Source organism: Mauremys reevesii, linkage group 6, assembly GCF_016161935.1.
Source record: "Mauremys reevesii isolate NIE-2019 linkage group 6, ASM1616193v1, whole genome shotgun sequence".
Lineage (NCBI taxonomy): Eukaryota > Metazoa > Chordata > Testudines > Geoemydidae > Mauremys > Mauremys reevesii.
This window is the reverse complement of record NC_052628.1, coordinates 87504799-87529399: the sequence shown is the minus strand read 5'-3', so window position 1 is coordinate 87529399 and position 24601 is coordinate 87504799. Positions and strand designations below refer to the sequence as shown.

Here is a 24601-nt window from a genome sequence, read left to right as displayed (position 1 = left end):
TCCAGAACTGTCACTTGCATGAAGAGAACAGTGTCTCCGTGCCTCTCTCACCTCCACCCTGTATATTTATACTTTGTTTTGTCACTTCACACACAGATACATGGTCATAATCTTAACATCCCCTTTTCCTTTCTTGCCCCTGTTTCAATGCACCATCACAGGTCAGCTACACCGGAATTGGCTCTCCCCTTTTTAAATCTGGCCTTTCTTTTTTATTTCCCTGAGCCTGCTCACTCTTATCAGACTCAGTGGCAGGATGTTGCCTCTGTCAAGCCAGATGAAAAGCAATATTGTTCAAGTGTAGCGAGAAGCTGTTTCGCCGGCATTTTGCTTTCTATCCGTCGGGAAGAACATGAATATTCTGGACTTTTGAACATGGTTTTCTCCCCACCATACAGTGGGGCAGTATTGCTTCCTTGAAACTATGGATAGAGTGATCACTGATCGCCGTTACTGCTTTAATGGCAAAATCTGAAATATTTAAAAAGCATGGAAGGAGGCCATTGGAGATGAACCCCACTTCCATGACTAGGGATCATTTTGGAGAGAGGAAGTCTTTGTTTAAAGATTTGGTACCCCAGTTCTGTAAAGGTGAGAGAGATCTGAAACCCTCTCCCCTAGAGGAGGTCCTCCAGCAAAGCCCAGGAAAACCAGAGTTCACTTTGTTGCTCTTTCTAAAGCACAAAAACAAGAAGAACCCCACCCACCCCACCAGTCCTTTAAAAGGATAGGACAAAACCACAACCATTCAGGCCTGCACACATTAAAAAAAGCAAAAGGTAATGCAGCCCTTTAAAAAAAATATCCTTTGAAGGTCACCTTTTAAGACGAGTTTGTTTAGTTATAATAGGAGGGGAGGTCTTCTGTACGGGCTTCACTGTCAAAATCAGAGAATTATAAAAAGATGTGTAGAAAGCAATAAGAATGCATGCAGCTATAGAAAAGTATAAATTCAGGTTGAAAGATGGGCTGGCATCCATGAGTGGACGTAGATTGCAAAGCCAAATATCCAAAAGAATGTATTGAAACCTCTTTGTGCACTAGCCATCTTTCTGGTCTAAAGTACCTTCCTGTTGTTATAAATTCCTTGACTTCATAACATAGGTATTCTGTCAGAGTGTCGCCACAGATAGCAAACAGAATCGTGGATTCAGCGAGAAGCATCCTGAATAAGTTTATACCAGATATTTATATCTACACAGATCACATGAAGGGGACCAGTTCTGGAAAGTAAGTATTGAGGATTCCAAGGAATCTAACTTAAAATCATACTAATGTTTTTTTAAGTTTGCTATTTTGGACTAAAGTATGCTGTCAAGTTTGATAGTGCATTTAATCTTTAGTACCTGGTCATCTCTTTTGCTGTTTAATGAATGAGTCTTTACAAGAAAAATGAAATACTTGATTGTGCAAGTCCTCAAAATATTGTGTCTAGATTTATGTAGTGTGCTTCTTAACTATGCAATGTAACATTACAGTACATCCAATGAAGGTAACATTTCCCTGAGTGCATTCTTGAGTGTTTAATTTGTTGTTTTAGTCTAGCACTGCGTATAAGGTATGACAAAAGTTCAGTGAGTGGAGTACGTATGGTGTGAGGCTCCGATTCGAAACTGATTATAGCCTTCTTGTTGGAAATGGTGATACCTGCAGGGTGAAACCAAACAATTTAAATAAAGTAAAACTCATTACTGACCTATACGTGGTAACTTTTTTCCCCATACACACTTCAATTGTGAAGTCTGATGCCTAGGAACTGAATGAGAGAGAGCATGTAAAAGTCATTATACTAATACATTTTATTGATCTGGTTCATTAGCAAAACGTGAACGTGAAGCAAGGTGGAGATATTGTAGTTCTGACATAGCATGACAAACTGAGGAACTGTTTTGTTAAGACCTGCCAATTTCCAGTAACTTGTCATTTGTGGGTGAAGGTGGAGGAAACCTTGAATAACTGTCTCTAGCCTTTCCTGTTTCTAATATGCACAACACCCCGAACAAACACTGTTCCAGTCATTTTCTCTTTCACTTGCTTAAAGGATGCACCTTTTTTTTTTTTTTTTTTTTAGTTGTTGGTGGCCACAGGGAAGGGGAAGTGCTTTAATTGAAAACAGGCTGGTAATTGGAAGACAAAGGAATAAAAGGGTATTGTGCATTGTTATGAGGTGGCATGAATGATCACCTGCAAAACTGTTTCTTTCTCCAAAAGATTCAAAAGGCCAGTGTGTTGTAAACACTGTGAAGGACATGTGAACTTTTGTTTTAGTGCTGACGCCTATTGTACCTCATGAAAACTGTGCCATGTTCTTGTATGCATGCCCGGGAGTCCTGCTGAAGTCTGAGGGAGCCCTGTACATGCATCCAAGGGCAGAACGTGGTCCTCACACCTGTTCTTCAGTACGGATTTGTAGTTGGTAAAATAGCATCATCACAATAATATACTTAATACTGTAGTCAGTGTGCCCTGCTTGCATCTCTTCCTTAAGCACCAGGTCTTTCTTCTAGTGGCTCCCTTTTGCCTACTTTCTTGCCAGAGCTTGCATTCCTAGAAGTGCTTCCCACTTAATGTTTGCCAAGTACCTTCCCCCGCCACATCAGAAAATTCTGTCCAGCTCCATAAGCTGATGATTTGTGATTTCTCTCTGAGTCTTCTATTGCAAGTGCTTTGGGGCCCAGAGTCCGACAAGTTGTGGGTAGGAAGGGTGGCTTAGTGGATGGGGCATTGGGTTGGGGACTTAAGAGAAGTGGGCTTTGTTTGCAGCTCAGCCACAAGACAGCCTGTGTGACCGTGGGCAAGTCATTTGATCCAGTCATTTTGATTCAGTTCCCCACTTGTAAAATGAGGGTTATACTTCCCTAGTTCATAAGGGTGTTGAGGATAAAATCCGTAAATGGTCTTGAAGCTCTTAGATATTGTGGTGATGAGGGCCATATAAGTGCCTGCTTGCTGGGTGCATTTTACCCCTCGTTTGGCACCTTGTACATGTAAACTGCATGTAAATCAAATACTTTGTGTTGGATTTTCAGAAATGTTGAATATCCACAACTCCAGTCATAGCCGCTGGGAACTGCCAAGGGCTCAGCAGCTGAAAAGTGAAATCCTTTGTATTTACGGTGCCTTTGAGTCAGAACAGCTCAAAGCTCTTTACATTAGATTATGGATAAAAATTCAAAAGCATCTAACAAGGTGCTTCTAATGAGTTAGGATGCTGTCACCCCTGAAAATGGAATTTAAGTGATTTGGAAAGTGTTACCCTGTCTCTGGTTACGTTTGCAAGTCTAAAAATCTGCACGGAATAGTTGTTGACTATAACCTACTTTATGTGAAATGATTGCTTGTTTCAGACAGTTCCTTAGAAACTATGTTCTTTTCTGTCATTCCACCACACTTCTCTTAACACTCCTGGAGACTAGGTATTGTGGCTCAAGGTATTAACAGTAAGCCAAGGTTGTGAACCCTTTCACTTCTGGGGCATGATTTTACCTGACAGCAAAGTGGTAAAAAGAAGTTAACTGAGACAAACTCCTTTTAGAAAGGTCTGCATTGTAAAATACTATGGCATTTGGCATCTGGGTTGACAGCCTTTGCAGAGAAGGGTTAAGGACTTAATGGGCCTGGATGCTGAACTCCCCTCATTCTTACAAATGAGGTTCCTCGGTCTTGGTTGGCACAAATTAGCAAAGTAGCATGTGGAAACCTGCCCTGTCATTTCCAGCATTGTCCTTGTCTTGTGGATAAATAGGATTGGCAGTGACTAATCAAGCACATGTGCACCATCCTGGATTTTGACTTCCAAGGTAAAAAGGATTGCGGAGTCCCTTCCTCTATGCCAGCATCTTCAGGAAATCCATCATCTTAGCCTCTTTCACAACCCCTATAAAGAACCTCTGAAAAGAGGAGCGAGAAATCCTTTGAGTTGTATTCCTCTGTTTATGTGTCTTGGGACCTGCACCAGAAAGTTCATCAATGCAAATGGTAGCAGATGCCCTTTGCAACTACAGGAGAAATCAGATCTTCATTTGTGTGAGCCAAATCCATTATCATCCTGTGCAGGTTTTGCTAATTTATGAAAGCTAGAGAGCATGTTTACTAAGAGAGCATTGTCATGGTTGCTAGCCACCAAGAAATGACGTCCTTTGGCATTGTTCCCATCTTACTTTCCAGATGCTCTTTCTGTCTCTGTTCCAACTAGAAGGGTAAGAAGAAAGGACATGTCTTAATATACTTCCCACATCACTTTGCAAACACAGACGGTTAGATATGGGTGGGATCACTACTGTCATGCAATTCCTTGTGCGTTCCACACACTCTTGAAACTCCCTTTTGGGAGGATCTAGATGATGCTGTTCTGCAGTAGTGCTGGCAAGTAAGCTTTCGTAGAAAGAAATGGACCTTCTCCATTTGATTAGGTGGAGAGAGTTAGGAGCAGAGTGGCATCCTGCGTACGCCCCCTAACTAGCAACAACCAGAGAATATATTTGTTCGGCTTCAGTGTGTAGCACTTCCTTTGTTGCTGTAATGAGCTGTATTCAGCTGGCCAAGAGTGCATCAGTTTAATTCTACATGGCCTGCTGCTGGGACGTGCGATCTGTGGGGTTGTGGGTGGGGAGAAAGCAATACAGGTGCTTTCTCCTGGGGGGCTGGGGTGGAGAAGCTGAGTAGTGGTTCAGCAGCAGTGCGTGGTAGAATGGGGCTGATTTTACTGCTTTGCTCTTCAGGTCAGCATGGTTTGGCAGTACCTCGTGCTCGTTAGGGACCTGTCCTCTTGTGCTATGGCCGCCTGAATCCTCCACGAGTTCTTGAGGGAGCCACACCTTGTCCTTCTCAATTGAAGGGATTACTGGGGAGATGCAGGGTCTCTGACAGGAAGAAGTAAATTAAGGGTCCTGTCAAAGAACAATCCCCTCACGGGGAGTGGGGGCAGAGTGGGGAGTGAGTGAGTAGCTCAGCTAAGAAGGTGAGTGAGGTGAAATAGGGGGCGAAAGAGGTGTGTTAAAAATCCCAGAGTGTAAAATTCAGAGGTGGAGATGAGACGGGGGTTGGGAACAGGAGCAAATGAAAGGTGGAAACGTGGATTGCTTAACTCTAGGAGGAATTTGAGTTTCCTAATTGACTCCTGTAGTTGAAGGAAATTCAAATGGAATCTCTCCTCCTTCCCTCACACCCCAGACAAACAATTAAAACTGAACTCCCATTCATACCAGAGAACCCTTTCCTCATTGACCCTTTGCCAGCCAGTCTCCATACGAGACTGAGCAGAGATTGCCACTGAGAAATCGTGCCAGGCTGTGGCATAATTGTCTGCAGCAATTAGGATTGAATGACATGTAATTTACTCAAACTGAATTCAGAAAAGATTAAACTGTTAGTCATTTGATTTGTCTTGTTGTATCCCTCCTTTGAGCAATCATTTACCTGTTTCTATACCTCCCACCCTCAAGATCTTCTTTTGAGATAACAGTTTAAAGCAAATTGCATTCATGGCTAAGGAAACTGGCTTTGATTTTTGTGTCTCATATGTGAGATGCAGTACCACAAGTTCTTTTTTGTGTCTGTGTTCATGAGCTTTTTCTCAGCCTTGTGATTAGTGAATTAACAATTGGAGACTTATAGCTTGTGAGTTCATCTTGCTTGTCATATGTGAGCCATTAGAAACGAGAAGAAGGCAAAAGTTCTCCTTTTCAGACCCTTAAAGTGATACAGAAAAATCTCTCCAAACTCTGAGCAGAGTAAAAGCTATGAATATGCTGGTCGGTGGCAGAGAATGCTGCTTTATTTGTCACTCTGTGTGAACACATATACTTTGGGATTCTTAGGAAGTTGCTATCGGAGATGTCAGGTGGCTTGTGCATTCATCTACATCAGCATTTCTGAGCCTTTTCAGATTGGTGATCCCTTATTCAAAGGCAAAAATTTTCACGATCCTCTTACTTTTATAGTAAATATATCAGTGACAGCAAGTGTAGTATATAATTTATTTGCATGTGTGTTTCAAGTCATTAACAGAGAATACTTGATCTTCAAGGGGAAGGGTATGCAAGGAGTGAGGGATCGAGATTGTCTTTGCTTGAGGTTGCATACAAAATTTCAATGCCTCCTGACCCCCTAGATTGCCCTCATGACACCTCTGCACCCCTGAAGTTGCAACCCACCAGTTGAAAAACACTGGTCTAGACAATGCACTTTTTTGTGAGTTTGCTGCTAGAATTCTCCATCGTGATCATGTATGGGGCGTTTGTTGTAGATCATGCATATTCTTCTGAAACAATAACTTCTTGCCATCATTCTGAGCCCTGGGAGTTCTGGGTGCAAAATCATCCTTAGTGCCATTTTTGTGAACGAACTACATATTTTGACTGTCCTACAGCAGTCAGTGGTGCTTTCTTTTCCTAGCAGAACTAGATCTTGTCAGGCATTCAGGAGCCATAATAAACCTCAGGGGCATTAGAAGCATTGAGGAGGTGCACACTGTGTAGTTTGGCTGCATAGCTCTCGTGCTCTGTGTTTTGGTATGGAGGCATTCCTTGCTGTTAGGTCAGTAATAATGAATTTAGATTTACACCATTCTGATGAAAAGGCCTGAGTAGTGGAGAGGGAGTCCAGTGGCACTTTCCCTAGTTCATGTGTTGTAAGAAAACTTACACATTGAGGAGAGTTAAGCTAACTTTATTAGCAGCCATTTGCCAGTTTTCTTCTAAAGTTTAAAATGAGACAACTGTATGAATAAAAGACAAAGGGTATTGTTTGGACTTCTCAGTAAACTGTGCTCAGCTATCTCTGGATTTCTGAAATAAGGTGGGTGGGGTAATATATTTTGTTGGACCAACTTCGCTGGTGAAAGGGGAACAGGCTTTGAGCCACACAGAGCTCTTCTTCAGGCTTTCTGGTAAGACAAACCCCACCTTCACACCTGCAGTAAAATAAAGTAGCATTGTATATTGGCATTATTCTGGGCTTCGTGGTAAGGGGCTGCTGCCACAAATAGGAGTTATGGAATTCTTCTCTATAAGTGATGCTTTGACCTGTTGGCTTAAAGTGGAAACAATCAAGGAAAACTGGTGAATAATACAGGATTAAAGTATTAATTACTTGCATCTGGTGCTACATTTGTATTCTGATCTTGCCAAATCTGGAAGCATCCTTCCAAATAGAGTTTGGCTCCTTAGAGAATGTTTGTTTTGTTTTTGATTGCAAATGAGGTGGAAGCAACAGTAATCAGAGAGATGAAATGAACATATAAAGACTATTCATGTTAGGCTTGGGAATGGCAGCGATATAACCAGCATAATAGCAGGCAGCTTTTGGCTTGGTTTAATCCTGAAATGCTGTTAGAGTAACCAGTTATTCAGTGCAAGTCAAGTAGCTTCCTAGCAAAGAGATCTGTATGAGAGAGTTAATGAACTCGTTTCTTCCTTTTAGCTCTTCACATACTGTAATCAGATACACCTTTCAGTTCTGTCATTGTCTTTCAGGTCTCCAGGTTTTGGCCTGTCCCTTGTCGCAGAAACCACCAATGGCACTTTTCTGGGTGCTGAACTGACATCTAATCCCCAGGGCCAGGGAACTGCTGTACTCCCGGAAGAGCTCGGCCTGAACTGTGCAAAGCTGCTGCTTGAGGAGATTTACAGAGTAAGTAGCCAAAGTATTCTCTCTTTCACTGTCCTGTGGATGTAGCTGGAGGAAAGGTAGTGTGCAAGGGGAGTCGCTTTCATTTGAAGCATATTTCTGTCACATCTAGCCTTTTGCTGGGCTTCAAGTACCAGTTTACTGCTCTTTAAAAACACAAATTGAGGGTTTTATTTTTCTAGAATAATAAGCGTAGTTAATATAGAAAGTATATTAAATTGCATTCAGACAGCCATTTTCTCCCCTGGATTTATTGAGGCAGCCATCTTCGTATATGTTGGTGTACATAAACGTGGGACAGTGGCTGATTCAGGTAGTTGGTAATCAGATATAGAACTGCCTGCTTTGCATCCAGCCAAAGAAGCGACCTGTGTCTGTTGCTGTCTTAATCAGTGTGTGAAGAACGTTGTTGGTGGATCTTGTCCTCCTCACGCTGTGGTGGACACCATTAAAAGTAAATGACTTGCCACAATATTGACTATACTGCGAGATGTCCCACATTTACAATGTGTACCACCCTGAGTCTGGGGGACAAAACTTTCTGACTGCAGGGCCCCAAGTACTCCCCACCTCTGTCCAAAAACAACTGGGCTACTTTCGTTGGACTGGCTGTAAAAAGCTTGTTGTCTCTGTTGTGTTGTCATGAGCTTTTTCACTTGAGCAAATGTAATAATTCTTTTTAATGAGAGAATGAGATTGCTGCAGGGTCAGTGCCCAGAAACAAACAAACGAAAAAAGTCTCTCAAGTGTGAAATGTTGCCGGAGATACAGGAGAGTTGTAATGTGCATCCTAGCAGAACTACTACATGCTGTATTTGAAAATCCATCTACATTTTGCTTTAAAAAAAAAAAATTGGTTGCTTAGCAGTTGAGTCGACTTGCCCAAAATAACCACAGTGATTAGGCCAAAGGATGACATCTGAGATGCTGCCTTACTGCACAAAATTGGAGTCATATCAGGCGCAGCAGAAAGCCTCCCTGGACTGTTTTGTGCGGGGATTCATGTTTTCCCTTCCCATGCTCAGGGATCCTGTTTGAAAAAAGCCTAGAAAGCACTTAGTGGGGTCCTTTTGAGATATAGCTATGCCAGACTGAAAGAGGACTTCAGGGCCATTGGGTTGGTGGCCTAGTGTCAGGGCTTCCTCTCTTCAGTTGGACTGGAAGCATTGGGCATCTGGCTCTCTCAGCCTCTTGGGGCCAAGGTAAAAGGAAGAAGATACAATATGTATAACGTGTTTATAGTGGCCTCTATGCAGTAGTCTCATTAGCGACTGCCTGAACGATGGGTCTGATTTGTGGTTAATATCAGCAAAATAAGTGAACGGGAGGAGTGGAAGGGAGTACATGAAAGCCTCAGGGGGCCTCATTTGGAATATCTAGATCAGCGGTTCTCAACTGCGGGTCTAGGGTTCTCAGCTGGAGGGCCACAAACCGGTTTCAGGGGGGCCACAAAGCAGGGCCAGCATTAGACTGGCGGTGGCCCAGGGCAGAAAGCTCAGAGCCCCAAGCCCCCTGCTCCCAACCCACGGCTGAAGCCCTGAGCACTGTCCATCTGAAACCCTGAGGGCCCTCCCCCTCTCTGCTGGGCCCTGGCATTTGTATGGCATGGGGGGGCTTCAGAAAGAAAAAGATTGAGAATCCCTGCTCTACATCTCGGTTCTAGTCACTAGATCAGTGATGCTTGCTTCACCAGTGTAATAAATGGCGTTGCACACCTGTCGTCAGAATTGGTTTGTGCACTGTACGGCAGCATCTTCTTAGTCATCCAGAGCATTTTGTGTATGAATGGTTTTGATTATCTGGATCATAAGGGGCAGATACTGTATCTTGCTGTCTCTCTCTTATTGATTGATAGAGTGCATGGTACTAGAAAGGAAATGGCTGTTTTAGAGAGGATAGCCCTCTTAGTGTGCTCTTTTTCTGTTAGAGTTGAAAGGCTGAGGGAAAGACGGTGCTTTGCCTGGCATCCATCCTCTATACAAGATAAAGGAGGAACTTCGTTATATCTGCCTAAAGTAAGATAATATCTTATCACTATCTGCTTTAGTCGATATGGTTTTTGGGGGAGGAAATGAGTTTACAGACCCGCTCATTTGGTACGTGTAGGGGGGTGGAATTATGTATTAGAAAGTAGCCAAGGCAGCATTTGAGTAGGTAAATTGTGTGTATTGCAATCTACCACAAGCATACTCTTTGTATTAACTCTAGAAAAAACTCGTGTTTGTTAAACTGATTTTAAATGACTACTGTTCAATTGTGCTGAATTCTCATGTGGATAATGGGCTTTCAGTCTTACAAATGATTCAGCAATTGCCATCTTATTTATAGTTTCTGATTAACAAAAAGTGCTTATCCACTTTAAGTACTTCAAATGCACTCTGAAATGAGAGAAGAAACTACTGGTGTTGACAAAATTTAGCCCGCTCTTATGAGGCACACATGTACAGATTGTATTTAGTGCTGAAAATTTAATTTCATTGGAAATAGCTAAAACTAATGTCACTGTGAGTGCTGCCAGGTTAGATAAAAGTATAGTTGCTGTGATTATAACTCAGTAAACTGTCTCTTGAATATATTGCAACTCATCTTATGCTATAAATTTCAATTTTTCACTTGCTTATAACTTTCTCAAATATCTCCTTTTGGGCTGAAATCTTCCATACTTGGTCTCAGCTAAAAGGTTTTTTGGGGGGTTAAGTTTGTGAAAAATCTGTTAATCCATATGAGTTAGGCAAATGGGCTAAACTTACTTTTTCAGTTTTAACATAATACCTTAACTGTTCTCTTCATATGACTGAACTGTAAAATTTGCAGACTTAACCTCTGGCTAGTGCATAATGAGGAAATGTCTCAGTATTGTATGCTGTTGATAGCACCACTGGTACTCTTATCACCTAGACCTGTATTCAGGAGGTCATCCGTGACTCCTCCCTTCGAATCCGGACTGCAGTTTAATCCCATTACTGCTTTTCCACAGTGTTTTAAAAAATCTGGTCCTTAGTGTCCATGGCTACGGTAAATCTCTCATCAGCGCCCCTATCATTTCTTGTCTTTCCTCCTACACACACTTCTGCTTCAGTCTTCTGGTTCTTCACCTTATCCCCCTCCAATGCATCAAAAATGGTATTTCTTGTCCCTGTTTCCGTGAGGTACCTAACACATACTTGAGAGCTCAAAATATTAACAGATAGCTGGGGAGGGGAGGAATAATTGATTTTTCACACTTACCTAGCATGGGCAGTTATCTGTAGCATTAAATACAGTGTTGGCTAAAGGCTGGGAACCCATGTCAGAAATGCAGACGATTGGACTTCACTGGTATGGGGGGGTGTCTGAGTCTGTTTGCCTGTCCACTCCACTGAATCAGGTCTCAGAACTCACAAGTAGTTCCAGTAACTCCTCACTTAAAGTCGTCCTGGTTAACGTTGTTTCATTGTTATGTTGCTGATCAATTAGGGAACATGCTCGTTTAAAGTTGTGCAATGCTCTCTTCTAACATCTGGGCAGCCGCCTGCTTTGTCTACTGCTTGCAGGAAGAGCAGCCCGTTGGAGCTAGCTGGTGGGTGCTTGTAACCAGGGTGGACCGGCAGCCCCCCTATCAGCTCCCCGCTCCGCTAAATTCCCTGTGCTGCAGCAGGCTAGCAATTGCTGGGCAGGTCAGCTGTCCCTCCCCCCACTGCTATGTGCTGCTCCTGCCCTCTGCCTTGGAGCTGCTCCCAGAGACTTGTGCTTGCTGTGCAGGGGAGGAAGGGTGGGGACTAATGTCAGGGTGTCCCCCTCCCCCCTGCTCCTGCACCCCACTTACCACTTCTCCTTATAGAGCAGGGAAGGGACACGACGGAGAGAGACAGAGAGAGCCTGGGGCAGCAGCTGCTGTCTCAACTTCCTGATCCACTTAAAAAGACAATGCACTGAAGAGTGGGTCAGCTTACTTAAAGGGGCAATGCGCATCTCTCTCCCCCACACACAAGGGGTGTGTCTGTCTCTGTCTGCTATGCTGTCTCCCCTGCCTCGTGTTCATGCTGCCTTGTATGAGAGGCTACATTAACAACGTTTTAACCTTTGAGGGCTCAGCTGAGTGCTAGTTCATCATTTAGCAGCAAGGCATTCTCTGGGAAATATCCCACCCTCTTCCACCCTCTGACTTCATCACCTCAACCAAAGTTCACTATCATCATAGCTGTGAACAGTATTAAATTGTTTGTTTAAAACTTATACTGTGTGTGTATGTATATAAATATAAAATATAGTATTTTGTCTGGTGAAAAAAATTTCCCTGGAACCTAACCCCGCCCCCCCATTTACATTAATTCTTATGGGGAAATTGAATGTGCTTAACATCGTTTCGCTTAAAGTTGTTTTTTCAGGAACATAACTACAATATTAAGCAAGGAGTTACTGTACTCTACTTTATTCCAAATGGCTTAGATTCAAGGGGGAGTATGCAGTCTCTATCCCCAAACAGTGACGGTCTTGTGAGGGATGTTATGAGCCATGCAGTTATTGGGGTACCAGGCTCTGTTACCGTATTGGCATGTTTCTACTGAGTGCACAAACTGGGTGCTGGCCTACAACATACTGATCTGAGTGCACATATTTTTGACAGTGCAGCTAAGGCCATTCGTATTTGAAAGCTTGTCCCTTTGTAAGTGTGTTTTTCAGGGAGGAGGAGAGTCACAGCCTGCTGCTATATGCCTCCAATAGCAATTACCTACAGCAGCAGCCACTTCCAGCGCTTTATTTACAAAAGCTGAATTGCAAATCTTACTCCTCTGTTTCAATTCTTAAAAACCCCACTCTGAGTCTGCTGCTCCATGAAAACACCCTAGAGCCCTTCAGATGATAGGAAGAATCAGAAATCCAATTTCCTATCAAACCCTTATTTCCACATGGCTTCCCAGCAGAGGTGGCTATTTTTTACTTAAAAAGCAATAAAAACACCTAGCTCTTTGTAAATTAAAACTATATGTTATCCAGCCACTAGGAAGACTGCTCTGTTAATCATTACCCCGTTTTTTTTTTTTTTTTTGTTAAGCACCCAAAAATGTACCAAATACCTTGCAAAATAAATGGATACGCGGCTGGCCTGAAGATCGTATGTTCTAATGGCATAGCTGGCAATCAGCTAAGTTTTAAGAAAGAGGCAATGCCATAAGGCAGAGTAGGAAGGTAGCGAGGTTCTCAGAGCAGCAGATCAGATGTCTGTGTGTGTTGGCACTGGTGTGAGGTGCAAAGCAGTGTTTGAGAGAGGAATAGGACTGTTGGTGGATCAGGTGACCCCTTGGTCATTTTATACATTAATGGGCTGATGTGAGCTGTGGGTAAAGTGGCTAATTCTGGCCTGGTCTAAGATGTGGGCTGTTAGCTAGTGCAGCTTTAAAATTCTGTTTTCTAACTTAGTTATGCCACCAGTGTGGATGGGGCACAGTTCTAGGGAATCTTTTGAGACCATGTACTCACCCAGGGCATGATTCATCCCTGGGTTATTCTGGCCTGGGCCTTCGTAACCCGAGGATGGTGGCAGAAAGCCTTCTATAAGAAGGGCTCCAGTGGCACAGCTCTTCTCTGGGGGCCCTCAGCCAGCTCAGTCCAAGGAGTGGTTGGTACCTGATGGGCAGCACACTGAGTGCATGCCTTCTCACCCACCTGGGATTCTTATGGCGCCTCAGCTACATGTTAAAGCTGCCCACACTCGGGAAAGGCAGCAGTGCAAACACTCTGCCCTCTTCTGAGGGGAAATTTCTTTCCTCTCTGCCCTAGATGGGTGCATCCTGCTTGATTAGGGTTCAACCAAGCCTCTAGACTCAAGCAGTTTTCAGAAGCTGTTTTTAAAAAATCAATCCCTGTCCACATTAGCTTGCAGACCTTTCAAGGGACGTAGATTGGTATCTTCTGTGATTTTAGCACCATTGGACATAGTACTTCATAGGAATAATCCTTGAAAAGTTTCATCAATAGACAATACTCCTGACAGCTGCTTTTCCCCTGCTTGTTTGGGTTTCTTAAAGTGGTGGAAGCACTGGACTGGGGCTCGGGAGGGTGAGGTTCTAGGCCAGCTTTGCCACTGGCTGCCTTTGTGGTGCAGACAGATCATTTCACCTCCCTGTGCTTCTCTTTCCCCTCCCATCCTTTGTCCATCTTGTCTATATAGTTTGTAAGCTCTTTGGCACAGGAACACTCTCTCACTGTGTCTATCTGGCATGTAGTACAGTGGGGCCCTAATTTAAGGTGGTACCATAATACAAATAATGGGCAACAATAATCTTGGTGGCCTTTAGTAGTGATCTTATTGCTTTCCCCATTATTTTGGGGAGAGTTTGGATTTAATCTGAAATTTTCCAACAGAAAAGGTCTCTCTTGAATGTAGATCCATATTCAAGTGGTTAAAGAGGGGAGCTAGAGTAGTCATGACCATTGAAGTGTAGGAACGTGGCATAAAGTTTCGTCAGCCAGCCAAAGTAGAAAAATCAATGATCGGAAGATGTGTTCCCATGTTGAGTATAGTTATAGCAAAAAGCATGTCGAGAGCAAACAGCATCCTCTATGGAGAGGAAGAGGAATGTGCTGAGGAAAGAGAGCCTCAACTATACACCCGCACGTGCCCTCCAAAATATATATCCCAACAGATATCTAAGGCTCATGCTGTATTGAAGCCCTCTTTTGCTGCACAGATTGTTTCTAAAGCAAATGTTCATGGGGAGATAATACACCATCTTGTTCTGTCTAAGAAGCTCTTGTACACAGCTATGAGTTGAACCAGTTGAGAGGGGAAGTCCGAGTTTTTCCTGTCTGTGGATCAGATGTCTATTTAGTAAAGATGGCCAGCCCTGCGTACAGTTAACAAGAGAAAAACTACACAACTTTTGACTGTTTTCCTAGCTATACTACTTAGATCATGCAGATCAGTGACTAACGAGCAATTGATCTACTATTTGCTACAAGCAAGTTGTTGCTGATAGACTAATACAGGGGTAGGCAACCTATGGCACGCGTGCCGAAGGCGGCACACGAGCTGATTTTCAGTGGCACTCACACTGCCTGGGTCCTGGCCACCGGTCCAGGGGGCTCTGCATTTTAATTTAATTTTAAGTGAAGCTTCTTAAATATTTTTAAAACCTTATTTACTTTACATATAACAATAGTTTAGTTATATATTATAGATTTATAGAAAGAGACCTTCTAAAAACGTTAAAATGTATTACTGGCAGGCGAAACCTTAAATTAGAGTGAATAAATAAAGACTTGGCACAGCACTTCTGAAAGGTTGCTGACCCTTGGACTAATATTTTTTTTTAAAAAAAAAAAGCTTAAATAACGATAGTCAATCACATGTAGCTAGAACATCTGGGAATTACTTGAAAATAAATAGTACAAGACAAATGCCATGTACTCTTTAAACTTTTAGTCATCCAGCCTGCACTTTATTATTTCTGTACCATTGCAATTGCAATACTTGAACTTCAGGCACTTGGCCTTTTTTCTGTTTCATGTTACCTTTGTACTCTCCAGGCTGAATAAATTCACTTTAAAAAGTTAACAATAAACAAAACCGTGTGCATTGGTCAGCAATGGTTGGACAGAAGTCAGTGAAGTTAAGATCAGAAATGTTCACTGTTTTGAGAAATCATTCACAGGCAAAAGATAATCTGGATAGAGGAGTTGGGCTCTAAACTGAAGTGAAAGGAACAGCATTTCATTGTTTCTCCATTTTACATTCAAATTAGTTGTAAATACTGATGTAAGACTTCAATCACTAACTACCAGGGTCAGTGCAGGACAATTTCAGCGCTCCTTACAAAGCCATTTGAATGGGGCCCCACAGTTGCATTTTGGAAGGGTCAGTGTGCAGTCTTCTTGACACACACACTCTCAAGTGCCCAAAAGTCCAATGCCTAGCCAGCCGTGGGGGGTTCAGCACCCCAAGTGTAGGGCAGAGGAATAAGTAATGTCAGCAGAACTTGGGGTCGGAAGGAGTGTTAATGGAAGGAGCCTAGTATAGGAATGAAGTTACACCCTCAAAATCTCCAAATCAAACAGCTGTCCATGAGCATGTTGTCCCAGTCTCTTGCTTTCTTTGCATTCCTTTTGGTACAGAATCCAAATCAAGGCCTCTGTGCTGATGTTCACAGCCCTCCATGGTACTGCATCTCGTATCTTCCTCCACAGCCATGTCCTTACAATGTTGTCGAACTCTTTTCCCTAAAGGTTTGTAAGGATCCTTCCTTCCACCCTGTCATCTTCACTAAGCCAATTCAACACTGAAGTCATCCCATTCATCAGGTGGGAGGGATAGCTTAGTGGTTTGAAAAATAAAATGAGCAGATGTTGCTTGCCATGTGGCTGAACAGTAATAGCTCTAGTGTGTGATTACATGTACAAGTTTTTGAAATGGTTAGTTTGGTTGGCTCAAAAAAACATTTTGGAGAGCCTATTAAGGATCTGATCCAAAACTCACTGAAGTCAGTAGAGTCCATCCACGGATTGATGTGAATTTTCGATCAAGCTGTCTATGAGAGAGTCCAAATTTAATTTTATGCCAGATTTTTCTTTCACATGTTTTGAGTAGCTTTATTTGGTAATAAAAAAGCGAGTCTCTCTTCCAACTAAGCAAGATAAAATGTATCCCCTTGCTCAAATGCAGAAAGCTGCAAGCAGTTGCAGGAATGACTTGTTGCTATGTATTCGTTATAGTTCAACCCTGTTTGTCAGAAACATTTCAGGGCCATCTAAAAGTAAGGACTGAATAGTCAGTTTGCAATTTCTGGATAAACTGCTCATGCTAGGAGGAAATGTGACATTAGGATAAATGGGGTTTTACTGTGTAATCGGGTTTGGTGTGTATCCAGAACCATGTTCCCTACTTTCTAATTATCAAAAGAGAGATTTTTTTTCCTAAGTAAAGTTGAAAGGCTGCAATTGTTTCCAAGCCATCTAGACTGTCTTGATTAAAGGGATACTGTTAACCTAAATTTTGTTCCCAAACTAGTTATTTAATTATTATTTTTATTAATAATAAAACACATTTTGTAAACGCAAGTCTTTACAGGCTATCTCAAAATGTCCAATCAATTTTTTGTTTGGATTTAAAGGAGCAGTGCCAATGTCAAAATGACACTGCTGTCTGAAACGTTTTTGCTTTTGTTTATAGTAACTGAAAGATACGAGAGACAAATATAAAGTTCAATTATATTAATATAGTGTCTTAGCTTTAGAACAGAGCACACAGTACAATACATATAAAATAAATACGAGTTTTAAAATCAACATAACTCAATAAAATTAATACCAGTTCTTTAAAAAATACAAAAACAAAACACAGAAGTTCAGCCTTGCCCCAGAATCAGTTACAACTTTAAAGTCACAATCCCTGCAACAATATACAAAAATAAACTAACAAGGGTTAGAAATGCATTATTTCATTTAGGTCATAAGGAGTCTCTTTTTCATATATTTGTTTTAGCAGTTTATCAGGCAAATAGGTCAGACCCCCTATAATAGAAACATTTTCACTACATAGCAAGTATTCTTGCTTTTGAGCCAATGCAGTAAAAGGCATCTGAGCCAGAAATGGGGCTAGACCTTTATTTTCTGAACAAGTTACCAGAAAGTAAGTAGTGTGGTAGATCTTCAACTTAGCTAAACCTGCATGAGCGAAACTCCTCTCCCCCAAACAGGCTATCTTCATAGTTTGAAAACAGAGTCACAAATGCCCTCCTCGACATATTTGAACAAAAGTATTTCTCCAAACTACGTCTGCTCTTTGAAGAAGAAAGCCCAGGGGGCAACTGCCATGTCCAGTTGTTTGCAAATATCTTCTGCTCTAAATTTAATGGAGATACCACACACTTGCCTACATCCCTAGCCAGGTCAAGTTGCAACAAGCACAAGGAATGGAGAGAACAACGGACTTTCAAAAGCCAAACTAACTCTAGGGGTTGTGTACTGCTCAGCTGTTCCCCCAGACATAACCTTGGACGATGCTGTAGATTCATATGCTGAATACTCAGCCAATAATTCAATATAAAGGCATTGAGCTTCACTCAAAACAGCGCACTTCCCTATCTCTGCCCTAAGTAAAGCTGCCAGGGTGTAATTTGAGAGGCAGAGCTTGGGAGAAAAATATTATTTTCCCACAGGGTTTTTGTTTTGTGCATTTGATAGCACTTTGTGTAGTTCCACATAGCCTGTGTTACTTGTAGTTGTGTGGATTTTTCACGTAGCAACATCAGGAGAGAGAAATGTTCTTTGAAAACAGGAAAATGTGTCTGCACAGCTACAATAATAGGCAGCCGGGGGTTGGGAAGATGTAATATCTGAAACTATTTTTAACCAAGTTTTTTGAAGTTGAATAGCTTTCAGGTTGTCCCCCATTTTAAACATTTACCTAAAGAGCTATAACCCAAGCATTTCAGTAATCTATTAGTGCACATGAACCTGAAAGAGAGTAGTCTATTTTCACTTGCCACAAATAAGTGAAATGCAAAATAAATATATTTTTCCTCTATTTATATTGTTTGTTAAATTTTAGAGATTCCCTGGGTTTTCATAATCAATAGTGTTAGAAAAATAATTTTCTTACTGTGGTTTTTAACTCAAGTCCCTTTCCAAATATGCCCTGTGAAGTTAGTTACTATTACAAAATCTGGATTTTATCTTTTGACCCTTGAAATGTGAGAGCAGTGATAGATCTGTGTTTTAAGTAAACGTTCCTTCATCTTTTTTCCTATTTTCTGGTTTGTATAAAGATTAATAATTAAAATGTTTGTGTTTACAGGGAGGCTGTGTGGATTCAACAAACCAGAGCCTAGTTCTGCTCCTCATGACCCTTGGACAGCAGGATGTTTCCAAAGTCCTACTAGGACCTCTGTCTCCGTACACGTAAGTTGTTCTCTTTAACTTCAATATCACATCTTGTTTAATTTGCAATTAATAAAATAACAGGTATTTTTGTGCAGAACATTTTGTTTGTGGCTATGAACAGACGTACTTGTACTGATCATTTAATGATCAGCACATCATAAGTTACCTAGTGTTTATTTTTATACACTGGAAGAAGACTTCCTTACTTTCCTATTTTCCCTCTGATTCTAAGGCAATTAAACTTTCAGAGGCCAGTTTGTTGTTGGTTCTTGGTCTTGGATTGTTTATTTTGCCTAATGACCTCTGTTGTAGTTGTGCACATAATGGAATGTATTCTGAATGGCTGACTAACACCAAGATCATATCCAGCTCATGGCATGAGTGTCAAAGAGAAACAGCTCAAGGGTGTATCTCGTTCAGACGCTTGGGACCCTGGATTCTTAGAATTGTTATGGATTGCATTTTATTTTTGCTTTGGCCTTTTTTCTAACAGTTTTTCAAGGTCTGTGGCAGTTACCAGTCTGAAGAGAGAGAAGTGCTGTGTTTCCCCCATTGTTGGTTGGGATACAGAAGGGCAAAAGGCATGCTGCTTTCCTGTTATCATAGCTGGCTGATGAACAATTGACTAGACCAAAGCAGTTACCAGAGACTGAATTGATCAAAGAGTACCCCTTTAAGGGAAAGGGGAGAGATGTGCATGTGTGGGGATAATATCAAACAGTTAGAACATGAACTGTCCTTTTTCGGTTATCATGGTACCGGTGCTGTATACGTGAAAGGTACAGTACTGTGATAACTGAAGAATGATGGTGCCATCACATGAGAGCTACAAACTGCATAACTGCTACCAAACCCTGATACCTCAGAAACCAACAGATCCACCAGAGTTGTGTGGAAGGGGGTTTGTATGGATTTTGAGGGGAGCAATGGAGGATTATCTTTATGGAAGGGGTGAAGTAGACCATCACAAGGTGAGTATCTACTTAGTGTTCAGTAATATCATCCAACGTCAGTGATTACACTATGCAGTTAAGAGTGTAATAATCTGATATTTTACAGTTTCAAACCACAAAGTTTGTAAAGCATTAATTTTTAAGTGGACTGATTTCAGCTGCTTTAGTTGTTGACATTCTTGTAACGGTAGTGCAGGGTGGAGAGGTTTGGCAGTGGAGGAGGGTTACTATCAAGATCAGCATGTTTCATGTGAGATCATGTAAGAGTTGTTGGTTTTTTTTCTGTCTGCAACTTCTGTGCTGCTAACATTTAAGGGTTGAGAAATCTGTCTCCACAGCTACTGAGCATAGATGCAGGAGATATTTTTAAAAATAACAATGAGAAGCAAAACACTATTGAGTTCCACGCCATAGGCCCTCACCCACCCACTCTTGTAATAGACCCCCTAATCTCTGGCTCAGTTATTTAAAAGTTGTCACCGATGGAAAATCCACCATCACCCTTGCTAAATTGTTCCATTGGTTAACTACTCTCACTGCTAAAAATGTACACTTTGTTTCCTGTCTGAGTTTGTTTAGGTTCTACTTCCAACCATTGGATTGTGTTATACCAGGGGTTGGCAACCTCTGGCACGCGGCTTGCCGGGGTAAGCACCCTGGCAGGCCGGCCAGTTTGTTTACCTACCGCGTCCGCAGGTTCGGCTGATCACGGCTCCCACTGGCTGTGGTTCGCCGCTTCGGCCAACTGGGGGTGCGGGATGTGGCGCAGGCCAAGGTATGTGCTGGCCACAGCTTCCTGCAGCCCCCATTGGTCTGGAGCGGCGAACTGCGGCCAGTGGAAGCCGTGATCGGCCGAACCTGCAGACGCAGCAGGTAAACAAACTGGCCTGGCCCGCCAGGGTGCTTACCCCGGCAAGCCGCGTGCCAGAGGTTGCCAACCCCTATGTTATACTTTTCTCTGTTTCAACAAAAAGCCCATTATTAAATAGATGTTCCCAGTGTACCTATAGACTGTAATCAAGTCACCCCTTAACTTTCTCTTTGTTAAGCTAAATAGATTGAGCTCCTTGAGTCTGTCACTATAAGGCATGTTTTCTAATCCTTAAATCACTCTTGTGGCTCTTCTTTGAACCCTCTCCAATTTATCAGCATCCTTCTTGAATTGTGGGCATCAGAACTAGACCCAGAATTAAATCAGCAGTCCCACCAGAGCTCGGTACAGAGGTAGAATAACTTCTCTATTCCTACTTGAGATTCCCCCATTTGTGCATCCCAGGATCTCATTAGCTCTTTTGGCCATAGCATCACACTGAAAGCTCATGTTCAGCTGATTATCCACCATGACCCCCAATCTTTTTCAGAGTCATTCCTCCCCAGGATAGAGTTCCTTATCCTGTAAATATGGCCTACATCCTTTGTTCCCAGATGTATACTTCTACACATAGCCATATTAAAACGCATATTGTTTGCTTGTGCCCAGTTTACCAAGCAATCCAGATCTCTCTGAATCAGTAACCTGTCCTCTTCATTATTTACCACTCCCCCCAATATTTATCATCTTCAGACTTTCAGTGTAGATTTTGTTTTCATCCTGGTCATTGATAAAAACATTAAATAGCCTGGGTCCAAAACTTATCCCCACTGGAAACAGAGTCTATCAAGGACAATTCCCTGTTTACAGTTACATTGTAAGACCTATCAGTTAGCCAGTTTTTAATCCATTTAATGCCTGCCTTGTTAATTTTATAGTCTAGTTTTTTAATCAAAATGTCAGCTGAAACAATTTGACAAAATCAACACAAATTCACAAAATGTTTCAGTCGTGGGGGGAAAAAGCTTTGGCTATAAAATGTCACCCATCTTTATTGTCAAACACTTCCTGAGATCATCTCATTGTTTGAGATTTGGCATGTTTTAACCAGAACAGCCTCAAAAAAATAGGAGGGTGTGTTTGTCTAGTGGCTCTATAATATGCACAAGGGATCATAAACTGTAATTGGCTGGCTGATGTCTGGGAAATGTGTATATATAGACATTTAAATGTTGAACAGACTCTTGTCATCATAGTTGTGTGGTTGGGGAGTAAGTAAACCTGGAGTGAAAAGATCTGACAGCAAATTCTGTAATAGATCTGCCTTCTTATGAAGGCAACCGTTAGCTAGGGCTGTGTTTGTGCAATATACCAACATTTCTAATTGGTTAGGCCACTTTAGCTAGCTTTGGGACAGTGTGTCACTTGGAGTCTAAGGATATGTCTACACTACAACTGCTACAGTTGATGGAAGGGCTTTTTCTGTCAATGTAGTTAATCCATCTCCCCAAGAGGTGGTAGCTAGGTTGACGGAAGAATTCTTCCATAGATGTAGCTGTGTCTACACCAAGGGTTAGGTCAACTTTGCTACAGTGCTTAGGGCATGGAATTTTTCACAGCTTGGAGCAACCTACAAGGTCGAGCTAACTTTTAAGTGTAAAGTCAGCCTAACTTTACTGCTTGAAGTGTAAATCAATGTCAGTGAAATGACTTGTGGCAGCGATAATTTAGTGAACTACGGAACAAGCTGCTTTGCCCATAAAAAAACTTTTAAGTGCATGTGCAATTGATGTATCTCACTTCATTTCACTTTGTGGCCTTCTGGAAAAAGATGCTGCTTCTGTAAACACTTTTTGTTTTGTTCAAGGCAGTGGTTTTTGTTTGAAGTTTGGGGAGAAGTGGAATGCTGCACACCATGCTGCACTCTGCTTCCCCCTGCAGACTGACAAGGCTGCACCTGGAGGTGGCTTCCATACATTAAGAACTGCAAGTTTGTGTGGACACTGGCAGCCTCTCCACCTCCCTCTTTTCCCTGATTTCCACCCCTCGTACTTACGTGACAAGACAGAGGAGGATTATTAAACACTGTCCCAAAGGAAGACCACAGTTCTCTGCCATTTCCTGCCAAATTCTGTTTGTTTTCACTGCTCTAAGAAGTTTCTGTATGGCGGAATGGTCTGCTCTGCTCTGTCTCTTCCATTCTCCCACAGTGTGCTCCTGGTGCTGCCCCCATTTCTGGACCATCCCACTACTGTGGGAGTGCCTTGGGACTTTCTTAGGTCTTGTAGTGCTTCAGCAGTGATTTTTGTCTCTCTCTTGCCTCCTGCGTCCTCTATGTCAGGAACTATTTCTTAAAATAGCATCGGGGGGCACAGAACTGAAAAAGAATTTGATCTCAAAAGTGTGATCAATGTAGTATTAAAGCTCTTAGGACAGGCTACCTACCAAAAGAAGGCTCAGGAGTGGTGTGCATGTCCCTCTTTCCAAAGGCTAAGCTTATCTGAGAAGAGAATCTTGGGAACCTAGCAATTGTCCCAGTGGATTAAACCAGCAGTTCATCCACTTCGATGTCTCTCTAACTGTGGTTGGTACCAGCTTCAGAGGAGAGGGCAAGCATCGCATAGTGAGCAATTATCAATTTTCCATTTTGTTGCCTTTCAGTTTCATTGACTATCCCCAAGGTGCATCTCATTTACCTTCTTTATACCATTCATTATTTTTCTGTCATATCCACTCCAGTTTGTCTCCTCTTCAGAGCTGCTTTGTTTAATTTGTTTTGTCTCTCTTCCATAGAGAAGTCTTTTCAGACCTGTAATCTTGAAAAAATACATTTTCAGGTGTAAACACTTTTCCAAAAGAAGTCCAGAATCTGAATTCTTTTTTTTTTTAAAGCGATACTGTTAGATTCCAAAGATATTTTAGTAGTGGGGAGCTTGTAAAACTGATCAGATATGTGCTTTTGAATCTGCTTACTGTATTCTCCCCCCACCCAAACATTTTGAATTTCCTTAGCTACCCTCAAAAGTATTTTTCAGAAATTCCAATAAAGTTCAGTACTAAACATTTTTGGGGGGCAGAATGGATAGGGAACTGGATTGGGAGACATGGGAACTGGATTCTATTCTGATTCAGCCACTGACCTGCTGTGTGGTCAGGTTATGCTCCCTCTGTGTCTCAGTTGCCCCTCCCACTCTTTGTGTGGTCTATTTAGATTATTAACTCTTCAGGACAAAGACTGTCTTTTTGTCTTTTTTTTGCAGCGCCAGGCTCAGTTGGCGCCTTCATTCTTGGCGTTGCTATAATACAAATAAGATTTTTTTCAAACCCATGCACCCATTTTCCTACCTCTGTACCAAGTAGCCAGAATGTGGGCGAGAGAAGCTTCCAAGCCACACAGAGCTCGAAAGCGTCTCTCTCTCACCAACAGAAGTTGGTCCAGTAAAAGATATTACCTCACCCACCTTGTCTCCCTAAAATCCTGGGACAAACACAGCTTCAACTACATTGCACATCTCATTGAATGTTAGTCTGTGCTCTACTTACAGGGCAAGACCGCTGTGTTAACTAAATGAGTAACTGATTTGTTGAAGATAGTTTAACACTTTTCTTTTTCTTAAAAAAAAAACAAAAAAAAAACCTTGTTTTCTCTCCCTTTCAGAATTGAGTTTCTGCGACATTTGAGAAGCTTCTTCCAGATTATGTTCAAAATTGAAACCAAGCCATCTCATGAAGAGCTCCAGGGTGGAGAGAAAGTCTTAATGACGTGTGTTGGCATTGGATTTTCCAACCTTAGCAAGACAATCAAATGATAAAATATCGGCAGCTTTTACGAAAATGTGACGTCAAAACGAGTACAGCAGAGATGTGGTTTAGCATCTTACATACAACATGGTTGAGCCTCTTCTCCTTCTTTTCCTCCCAGACTAACGTGGTGGTTGCTGTATGCAACTGTCTTTAAAAGTATTGACAGTTTTACATTTTTATGGAGGAGTTAAGGAAGGAGACCTTAACAAAGGTGACCAAAAAGAGAATTGCAGAGCAAATAATTTCTCAAAATATGTGTGTGTCGGGGGGCGGTAATTACAGAGCCCCATCTAAGAAATACCAACATTGAAATAATCTGAACTCAAACTAGAACAATAGTTGTTGTTTTTAAGTTGTATGTATACAGAATTTGTCAAAGGCCTCAATCCTGAGAACACTTATGCACATAAAGTTATGCATATGAGTAGTTGCATGGCCCTTCATGGAACTATTTGCATTTATGAGGTCAAGTGTGTACATAAGTGTTTGCAGAATCAGGGTCTGAATCTTGTATGCATTAGATAAGGACCATAAAGACAGTGGA

At 41.9% G+C, this 24601-nt stretch overlaps 1 protein-coding gene across 1 annotated transcript in view; it reads left to right on the top strand.

Moving 5' to 3' along the window:
* Positions 1-24257, top strand: part of RCL1 (RNA terminal phosphate cyclase like 1) — a 43348-nt gene extending 19091 nt beyond the window's left edge. Inside the window, exons 6-9 of the mRNA XM_039545856.1 lie at positions 1105-1230; positions 7476-7632; positions 18404-18507; positions 23912-24257. Coding sequence (XP_039401790.1) covers positions 1105-1230; positions 7476-7632; positions 18404-18507; positions 23912-24062 — 538 coding nt within the window. The 3' untranslated portion in view covers positions 24063-24257. The remainder of the gene's footprint in view (positions 1-1104; positions 1231-7475; positions 7633-18403; positions 18508-23911) is intronic.
* The last annotated feature ends 344 nt before the right edge of the window (positions 24258-24601 follow it).